Raw genomic sequence first — 10,947 nt, 5'->3', positions numbered from 1 at the left:
TCGCTACAGTAGTTTTGACGGAACCAGATGCTTTTATACCAGGGACTGCCAAGGGCGTGGTGACCTCGCATCAAGGGCATGACGGAGTGACGTCAGAGAGTATTCCACGTCAGAGAGTACCCCTACTGCAGGAGCTTTCCGTTTAACCTGAAGAGGGCAGCACTCAGACGTTTTTACACCATATATTTGAAAATTATAACACATTATACCCAAATGTCAAAAAATGTACTCGAATCAATGAACAGCATTTATGAAGCTCCATTCTTACAGATAATTAACTAAAAAAAAGGTGTTTTAGTGTTTAGTTACCCTTTAAATATGCTGTTTTATTTTGTGTGGTGAATGTGAATGAGCAGATGATGACTACAGATTAGCCCCCGCTAGCTAACATGTGCAGCAGTCTTCAAGCGGCCAAAACAATTTGTCATCGGTTATGAACGAGGTCTGAGGCGATTCACATGAAGGTGTAATGCACGTGTCATATTTGCTCATGACGAACTCCCCAGGCACCCCCTTTCAATAAGATCTAGAAGGGAGCAATTTTCCATAGGCCTAAATATAATGTTACAGTTAAACAGTATAGAGTCTTTGATAACCACATAAAGAGCCTTTGAAATCTATGCAATAGTGTAAATTATAAGTATAGTGTGTATGCTTTTCATTATTTGTTGTTTCGCCAAATCACTCCAACACACTTCATAAAACCTTATTTCTGTGGCTTTATTTGATCATAATTACGTTCACCTGATAATTTTAAAGTGAACTAGTGACCTCATGCGGTATGTCAAAATAAAATAGACAGGCCAGCACGTTTTATCCACTAGATGTCACTGTCTAACATTATTTTTCAGTGGCTTACAAATTATGAAAAAGCATATTTAGCAGTAAACAATCAATTCGTTCAAATTGGACCAAAAAAGTATAAATCTTTAGGCTTCTAAAAAGTGTAAAGTCCATACTGAACATAGTTTTACAATCACTCAAATTTGTAGTTTTCGGGTAAGGTCACATGATGCTCAGAGATACAAGACATTAAAAAATCACAATAAAAGTCGAACAGCACTGCAAAGATGCACTTAAACTTGTATTTGACTCTTCTAAAAAGACAGATACAAAGAAAATGGTCACTAAAAAGAATAAAAACAAATGTCTAAATAACATTTGCTCATTGTTTTTGTTGTGCTTTTACATTTTGTAATTCATTTTGAGCTAAATATAAGCATTCTGAGCTAAATACCAGTGTGACACCATGCAGAAGGTGAGAGTTGTTCATTACCATGAATTTGATTTGTAAATAAAAATAAAATCATATGTTTAGAATTAATTCAGCTCACCTTTTAAAAGCCCTGCTTGAAGGAGGAATACATCTGTGGAACAGCGTAGCTATCCTGACCCACTACACAAGCATCCTTTATATTTGATAATTATTGAACACTTAACAGAACACTTAACTTCGTACCTATAAAACTTATATGTTTTTTGCCTCTGTTAATTTGAACAATTGCACGTTTTAAGGGGAACTAGGCTACTGACCTCGTGAATTACAATCAACACTTCAAATCCACTAGATGTCACTGTCCAACTGATGCCATACATAGTAGACTGCGGTCATTAACAATTGGCCATTGTTTCTCATCTCATTTATTTATATTGTAAATGCAGTCCAAAGCTTCCCTGAAATAACACCTGACTTATCCAGGATGAATGACAGTTTTGATGTTCATCAAATTCATTCATTCATTAAATATCAAATGTGTAGTCTGGATTGTTTTATTTAAATGTATTTACCAAAATATCAGTTATCAGCTGTCATTAGATTATTCTATATTGGGAGTAATCATTCATTTCATTAACATAAACCCCCATACTACAGAATGTAAACTTTTCCTACATTTGAATGTCCATCCACTCTGGAAACCTCTGGAGGCAGCAGTGAGAGCATTTCCAGAGAAACCAAAAGGTTTCCGAGAAACTGTAATGGCTGTGACCAATGCTGATGAAACAGAAGGGGGGACTATGAATAGACTATAAACTAAAGCATGTGCAAACTAGGAAAAAAGGGTAATTTTTTATATTATAGGCTACTATTTTGTTTTGTGACAATAGCATATAAGTACTGGCCTATTTGTAAGCAGCTGTAAGAAGAAACTCGGAGTGCAAGAGAGAAAACACGTGGTTTCTCAAGTAGATATTTTAAAGAATGCAGAGAACCAGACAGTTGACAGTAGCCATTTACTTCCATAGCAGAAAAAAAATAAAATATATGGAAGTCAAAGGCCACCATCTACTGTCTGGTTCCCAGCATTCCTTAAAATATCTTAATTTGTGTTCAACAATAGAAAGAAACTCATACAGCTTTGGTTTAGAACAACATGAGGGTAGTACATGATGACAAAAAATATATATATTTGTGGGTGAACTATCCATTTAAAGTTTGCTATTGTGTTTTTCATTGTTAATGCTGTTAAAAAAATTGTCTAAATCAGATTGCAGCACAAACTCTCAATAGCTTACATTTACAGCACAATAGTAATGCTACTTACAATACAACAATTCAAAGGCCATTTCTAAAGACTGACCTAAATCCAGTGTCCAATCAGTAAAACAAAAATGCTGCATTCAAAACAACCAAATCTGGGTAATTTTGGGAACCCAAAGCTAGTCAAAAAGGGATGCTTGTGATTAATGCCTGTTTAAAGTTAAAATTAAGAGAGAGAGCAAAAAACAAGAACATGTAAATGGCATTGTTAGACTCATTCATGAGTTATCAGACATGAGTCATGTCAGAAGAATAATTAGAATATTATTATTTGTATTCATTATATTTGAAGTCCAGGAAGCTGGCTGTAGCAATCAAGATTTAAATGAAAACATGCAATGTTTACCAAATTGGAACATAAACAATCAAAGCATAAGGTCTTTCTCTGGGAGTCAAAAAATTTCCACTAGATCACATGATCCACACCAGCTGCCTATATAAAGAGCTGAGACCCCACAGCTCCACACACACAGAGGAGACACTGAAAGCTGAAAGAAAGTCTGAACACACTTGGCTGCTTTCAGCTGCATTAAATACTGTATAATGCTGCTTAGGAAAATGAGGAAAGGTAAGACAAATCTATAGCATTCATGACATACACCATCCTATTCTGAAATGTTTCATTTTTTAATGCAAGTGGGCATGAATTAAAGCTTTTCTTGATGTCTGGGTAGTTTAATACCTAGCCTATGTGCAACACCCCTGCATTTAAGAAATCATGCAATGTCATCGCTATAGACTACTGGGCTGGCGTCGGCAAAATTCTTAAAAGATTACTAGGATACAAGTTGTTCATATGCACAATAGACAGTAACTGGGCATTTGCCCCGCTTATGTCTGTGGTGCTGCTGACATGTGGCGCACGAAAAAACAAGTGAAAAGGCTTGTATTATTTAGACATTGAATGTCAAGTCGTGAAATGACAATTCAGACCCAATAGGTTATCTGAATCTCGAAATGTGGTTTTGACCAGTTTTGTAAGAATTTATATCTTGCACCTTTTTACACCATTAGAAGTCAGAGAAAACCAACTTATTTTAGCATTATTTATAACTCATATTAAATTTGGAGCCTCTCTCTCCCTCTTTCTCTCTCTCTACCAGAAAGAGCAGGACGGCTTTTATTCAGAACCGATTGAGAATAACTGTTATTTTCTACTAATCATCTTCTTATTTTCTAATTGTAGCCCATAATTAGTTTAAGATACAACTTTCAGGAGCATTCAGCACATATGACAGCGGCCATACACATTACGCCTTCACTCTCGCGTATCATGACTGATGTAAGGAAGACAGAAGGTTTCAAATGCGAGTTACACAAAGTATTTATTAAAGAGGAAATAAACGGACTTCTCTTTCAAAACAGCTAGCACAGATCAACTCATCAGCCGCGCTAAAGAGCCAGGCTGATGAGCTATACGCCCACGCGCACACACACAGCGAGGGCGAGTCAGTGAATCCATTAACCGTGACAGAGCGAGCACAAACTCACACACAATCGTTTCCATCTACATTTTGCATTTAAAAAAAAGCATCTCCAGCCTTTTCCATCCATTTTAACGATAAAAGGTGTGTTTTTGACGTTGTCCATAATAAAATGCATGATCACATACATTTTGTTGTAGGCTATGTCGGAAAAACAGCCATGACATTCAGAGTAGCGACATGACAGGAATGAAAGCGAGGCTGTGAGACATCTGTGAGCAGTGAGGTATTTTCAGTGGCATCTTCTGTAAAAAAAAAAAAGATGTATAAAGCTCCTAGATCACTTATAATTTTCACTTATAAAGTTCATGTTGTCTGGAGTTTTTTCTCTACTGAAATTTCTTGGAAAGATATTTTTAGTGTTTCGCCAGCAGAACAATCCAAAAAACGTCTCGTTTACGTATGTAACCTTGGTTCCCTGAATAAGGAATGAGACGCTGCGAAGCCATCGCTATGGGAGCACCTTCGGTGTGACAAATGTCTGAAACCCTTATACCGTCATGCCATTTCATTGGCCAGTAGCGCTTTGTCCTGCCCCGAGAATGTCAGGTATGCTTCATAACAGTGTGCTACGTGTGCTATTTCATTAGATTTCTATGAAATCTACGAAGCACATATTGAAAGGTATGGCCTTAATCGTTCCATTTTTGGAACCTACCAAACCACAGGTACAGTACCAATACATCCTCTGATTGAAGAGTGCCTCTGGCGCCTCAAGCACATGTGGAGAGACCACATTTTATGATCTTAACGTTGTAGACTGAGCTCTCTGTATATGGCCCCGAGGCACATGAGTGGCGGGAACCTTTAAAACAGGAGCCACCACATCGACAGCACATGACATGCGCACATGACCCTAGGGCTTTTCCACAAACTCTGAAGGCTGGAACGCATAGAGAATCTGAGTCATTGCATTAGACAGTTAAGACCAGAGCCAGGACGCCACAATGAGAGAGGCGAATACACTTGCGCGGGTCATCCAAAATCTCCAATGGAGGGCCTGGGATCCAAGGACGAGCGAAGGAATCAGGAACTGCTGATGGGAACCTGAAAAAAAAATGAGAGGCCTTGGCTGTCAAACTCAGATCTATCCATTTGCGTTGCCCCGAGCAAACAATTGGACAAGTCCTAGGACCCCAGTCTCTGCAAGGGGGTTCCATAGGCGATGGCTCACTTCGTTGCACCTCACGGGGGCGATACAGAAAAGACTAGTGTGAACGAGCTGAAGGCGGTTGCAGCTCGGCCTCCCTAGACCTGCGTGGGATGAGCTGGCAAAAAACAGCAGACTGTTGTTTCACTGCCTGAAATTTCAGGCCCTCTCCCTCGTCCAGCTCCTTAAGCAAGTCTGCTTGATAAGCTTGGAGCACGGCCAAAGAATGAAGAGTGGCTGCCACCAGTCCAGCGGCCATTAAAGATTTCCAGACGAAAGCGGAAGTAATCCTACATGTCTTGGATGCCAGCAGGGGCCGTGACTTCCAAGTCGGGGCTGAAGTGCGAGATTGGCAGCTAGAGTCTCTTCCACGACCAGCATCACTGAGAAACCGTACTCTGCCATACTGGAAACAGTGGCAAAGTCAGCAGCAGTGGGATTAATAAAGAGCGCCGAAAATGGCTGTTTCCAAGACATCAAAACCTCATGGTGGAGGTCTTGGAAGAAGGTGAGAGGCCTACATGGCTGGGCTGGGGAGTGCCTGGTCAAAAATTGGTCATCCAGTTTTGACTGGGCCTGATTTTGAGTTGCCTCGCAATCCCATTCTAGCCCCAGCTTGTCTACAGCACGTGTAACCACATCCTATAACTCGTTATGAGATGGGGAAATTGCGTTTCTCCTGTCCGCTTGTAGGGAGAGAACTGCACAAATTACCCATGCATTTAAGCGTCCTCAGAATCAAAGGCCGCTTCAGACAGCACATCATCATCAAACCCCTCCACAACCGAAATAAATCGAATTACGAGCTTCCGGGCTATAGGCCGCAAATCATTATTGACAAAAACAACGGGGTCCGCGCAGCGATCGTCAAATGCTTTCAAGTGGCCCGGGGAGAAAGAGAAAAGGAGAATATTCCATCTGCTTACCCTCAATGTGCTCCGGCTCGTAATTGTAACCCCAAGCGTCCGTCTCGTGCTGCATCTCGGACACCGCAGAAACGGAATGGCGGAGGTTAGACGAGTGCCCTTCTTTCCTCAGAACGGAGGCGAGCCTTAAGAGCAAAACTTTCAAACGCAAGCTATCGCAGTGTGTTGACAGTCAACCTGAGCATGCTGAAGGCCCAAACATTGCACCCACCTGTTATGAATGTACCTGTCACATGGATCGATGCATCTCCTATAGCTCATCGTGTCCACTTAAGAGGAGTGAAAGATGCTCTGAAAAGTAGCAATAAAAATGAAACAAAAAAACGCTTTCCTACAGGCAACAGAAAATTTGCTTCTTGAAGGAAATGAAATCTGATGAAATCGCATGTAGCATGCTGATATGAGGCATACATGATTTATTCTCAGGCCGGTGCTAAGTGCTACTGGCAATGAAATGCTAACTCTAACAGCTAAATAACAGCACAACCCACTGAAGAGATCTATGTCTATCCCTCACAGCCTCGCTTTCATTCCCGTTAAAAATCAAAGATGGCGCTGCCGTCAGAGGTGTTCACATTCATTAATCAAGTAGAAGTATAGATACTAGGGTTTAAAAAGACTTCTGTAGAAGTTGAAGTATCAACTCAAGCTTTTTACTCAAGTAAAAGTGTAAAAGTAATGGTTTCAAAACTACTTAAAGTATAAAAGTAAAAGTAATGTAAGGAAAAAAATGCCATTAAGGACAAAAGCTTAGGCCGCGCCACAGGGGCCTATAGTGTACTACCCCACCTCCTCAAAAAAAACTTTTTCTGATGGCCATGACTATAATGTTACATTATAATGTTAATGTTGAAAAATTTGGGATGCACTAGGCTACCTGTTTCAGCCGCATATGCCCATAGAAAATTAATTTCAGTTTTATTTCAATTTCAATTTTAGTACAATGCAAAAAGAACCATGTGTACTACTGAGCATTAACGTGTTTCATGAAGCAGAAGATAGAATCCCCTATCACAGAAAACTTTCTGCATTTTTACTTAGTCTGTTTATAAGCTGTTTTCCAAAAAAAAAATCCCCACAAGGACAAGGATTTCAGATAATTATTGCCATCTTTGCTGGGATATTTTGACCCTATAATGTAGGGTTGCACACACACACACACACACACACACACACACACTCACTCTCTCACCCACTAACACACACACTCTCTCACTCTCTCTTTCTCTCTCTCTCACACACACAAGCTAACACACTCTCTTCTCTTCTCTCTCACACACACTCTCTCTTCTCTCGCACTGTCTCTCTCTCACACACACACACACACACACACACACACACACACACTCTCTCTCTCTCTCTCTCTCTCTCTCTCTCACACACACACACACACACACACACAATCTCTCTCTCTCTCTCTAACACACACACACACTAACGATTATCTTTGCCACTTATCCCGCGATTGTCATACAGTATATTATAAAAACGGCTGTCCCCAAATCAATATTGTACGCGTTTTGCCCTATGGTTTTGCCCCGTATTCTATCTTGAGCAGAAAACTGTTGATTTCTCCGTCGCTACCGCATCTCTAGGTTTCCTTCTGAGGAGTTTCTTGCCGCTTCGCACAACCAAATGTAACTACAGTCTCTCACACATAGACGTATTTATTATGTCTATGCTCTCACAATTTAGAAAGAAAACACAAAGCCAATCAGTTTAGCGATGTGTGTACAATGAGGCGGGACTCAGATCTATTACAGTAACCGTGTGCAGTCCGCAGGGCTCTCAAGTGTCACGCATTGAGCGTGACAGTCACTCATTTCGGTCTTTTGTCAAGCTCTCCCGCCACACATTGTATTTCTCATGCTGAAAAACTATTCGTAATATATTTAATATGCCGCAGCGCCCAAAACTCTGGCCGCGCCGCTGTGGAACCGGCAGAAAGGAATCAAGCGAGTCCCCTCTCGTGTTTTTCGCCGAGCTACACAATAGCCAATCAGAAAATAGCACTATTGTATCTGGGTAAGATTTAACGCAACAACCAATGACAAAAATGTATGTCATTGCTGCCAAAACCCCCATGGGTAAGATTTAACGCAACAACCAATGACAAAAATGTATGTCATTGCCCCCCCCCCCATTGGCATCATGACCTCCCCCCCCACCAAAGGGAGGATTCCGGAATGACAACAAGCCGTAATGAGATGGTAGTAACGAGACAATTTTTGAAAGTAGAAAGTACAGATAATTGCGTGAAAATGTAAGGAGTAGAAGTAAAAAGTCGGCTGAAAAATAATTACCCCAGTAAAGTATAGATACCCCAAATTCTACTTAAGATAACGAAGTAGCCTATTTGTACTTCGTTACTTGACCCCTCTGGCTGCCGTGAATACGGTTTGTGTGCTATTAGTAGTGTATGTGTTTTCCCCAAACTAAACTAGCCCCCCCCTGTCAATTCTAAAGATTTCCTTAGGAAATTGCCTATAACACAAAAATAAATACAAACCCCTAACCCCACGCTAAACAATCACAAACCTTCACCTTGTGCTGCATTCACGCTTAGTCCTAATTACCGTAATAAAGTTCTGTATGCTTTCGAATCGCTCTCGCGATACTTTAAAGTCATACACCGGTCTGCACAGTGGTGCTCAAGCAAAGAGTATAGAAGAACTTTCTTCTATACATTTTGCTTCAGACAAACACACCTTAAATCTGCAGTAGTCACAGCGGCCACATGGTAGCCTACAAGTCGTACCGTTTAAGTTTACAAATTGTAATTCCAAGCTCTTGAAAGGCTTTTTACAGTTCAGAATCATCACGGTAATTACAACATTTTTAGTATGGTAGCACATCCTGACAGATTAAACAACATTGGGACACTTACACACCATATTCAGACAAAGGATTAAATTCTTCAAAGTATTACATTTCTTTGAAGAATTCAATTTTGATTATTAGATTTAGTTTAGTTATAGAATTTACTTTTAATTTGTACATTCACTGTTGTGTACTCTTTGCTTTCAGAAGACCTTGACATTTGTGAGGAAATCAGAAGCAATGATGGCATACCTGATGAAGATCCCGAAGCACAATGTCAGAAAAAAAAGCACATTCTCAAAATACCAAAAAATATAAAACCGAAAAACTTTATGAAACTCAAGAAGAATTTCAAATCTGAAGATGCTCTCAGCCCAGAAACACAATTAGGTAAAATAGCAGATTGTGCATGTTTATTTGGTTTGTTTTGTTTTTATGTGTCATCTTGTTGTCAACATTGCTAAGTTCCATTTATGAAATTATAAGTTAGTAAAGCTCAGTTTGGATTTTCATTTACAGATCATTAGCACTATTTAAACACCCTATTCTGTTTGTAGATTGCACTATTGTGTTGTTCTGGTTCTCATTACCTCGCCAGTCTCTGCCTATATAAGCCTGGCTCATTCTGTCATTAAGTTGGCTTGTGAAAGCCAACTTACAGAAATCCTATTTAAACTTCTTCTTCTTTTTCTTAACCAAAATTTTCTGACTCTAACTCCTCCTAGAGTTTTAACTCTACAAACTCCAAACTCGGGTCAGACCTTCAGACTGTTCTGACTCGAGTTGCTATATCTTTTCAGACTGATTTGACTTTCCGTTTTCTTAAAAATAAATATTAAAAACCATAAAAATCCCATTGACTTTCATTGTAACAGTTCAAATTGAGCCAAGGCTACGGTGGCTATCTATCTATCTATCTAATAATATTTCTTTCTTTCTAACTAATCTTTTTTCTTTCTAACTAATTTTTCTTTCTTTCTTTCTTTCTTTCTTTCTAACTAAGCTATCTTTCTTTCTAACTAATCTTTCTTTCTAACTAATCCATCTTTCTTTCTTTCTTTCTTTCTTTCTAACTAATCCATCTTTCTTTCTAACTAATCTTTATTTCTTTCTAACTAATCTTTCTTTCTTTTTAACTAATCTATCTATCTTTCTAACTAATCTATCTATTTTTCTTTCTAACTAATCTTTCTTTCTTTCTTTCTAACTAATCTATCTTTCTTTCTAACTAATCTATCTTTCTTTCTTTCTAACTAATCTTTCTTTCTTTCTTTCTACTTAATCTATCTTTCTTTCTAACTAATCTATCTATCTTTCTTTCTCTTTCTTTCTTTCTAACTAATCCATCTTTCTTTCTTTCTAACTAATCTATCTTTCTCTCTCTTTCTTTCTTTCTAACTAATCTATCTTTCCTTCTCTTTCTTTCTTTCTAACTTATATATCTTTCCTTCTCTTTCTTTCTTTCTAACTAATCTATCTTTCCTTCTCTTTCTTTCTTTCTAACTAATCTATCTTTCCTTCTCTTTCTTTCTTTCTAACTAATCTTTCTTTCTAACTAATCTTTCTTTCTTTCTAACTAATCTATCTTTCTTTCTAACTAATCTATCTTTCTTTCTTTCTAACTAATCTATCTTTCTTTCTTTCTAACTAATCCATCTTTCTTTCTTTCTTTCTTTCTTTCTTTCTTTCTTTCTAACTAATCCATCTTTCTTTCTAACTAATCTTTATTTCTTTCTAACTAATCTTTCTTTCTTTTTAACTAATCTATCTATCTTTCTTTCTAACTAATCTATCTATTTTTCTTTCTAACTAATCTTTCTTTCTTTCTAACTAATGTATCTTTCTTTCTAACTAATCTATCTTTCTTTCTTTCTAACTAATCTTTCTTTCTTTCTTTCTACTTAATCTATCTTTCTTTCTAACTAATCTATCTATCTTTCTCTTTCTTTCTTTCTAACTAATCTATCTTTCTCTCTCTTTCTTTCTTTCTAACTAATCTATCTTTCCTTCTCTTTCTTTCTTTCTAAC

At 38.3% G+C, this 10,947-nt stretch overlaps 1 protein-coding gene across 6 annotated transcripts in view; it reads left to right on the top strand.

Annotated features, from left to right (window-relative positions):
• Positions 1-3,001: 3,001 nt before the first annotated feature.
• Positions 3,002-10,947, top strand: part of tnfaip2a (tumor necrosis factor, alpha-induced protein 2a) — a 46,882-nt gene continuing 38,936 nt past the window's right edge. For 2 of the 6 annotated variants that reach the window (XM_077219595.1, XM_077219596.1), the window contains exons 1-2: positions 3,003-3,107; positions 9,127-9,309. In XM_077219595.1, the coding sequence (XP_077075710.1) occupies positions 3,083-3,107; positions 9,127-9,309 (208 nt within the window). In that variant the 5' untranslated portion in view covers positions 3,003-3,082. Of the gene's footprint in view, positions 3,108-4,163; positions 4,250-9,126; positions 9,310-10,947 lie in introns of all 6 variants that reach the window. The other 4 variants (XM_077219599.1, XM_077219598.1, XM_077219597.1 and 1 more) reach the window with 4 other exon arrangements.

Source organism: Siphateles boraxobius, unplaced genomic scaffold (assembly GCF_051911475.1).
Source record: "Siphateles boraxobius isolate OS27281-9 unplaced genomic scaffold, OSU_SipBor_1 8, whole genome shotgun sequence".
Taxonomy (NCBI): Eukaryota; Metazoa; Chordata; class Actinopteri; order Cypriniformes; family Leuciscidae; genus Siphateles; species Siphateles boraxobius.
This window is presented reverse-complemented; position numbering and strand designations above follow the sequence as displayed.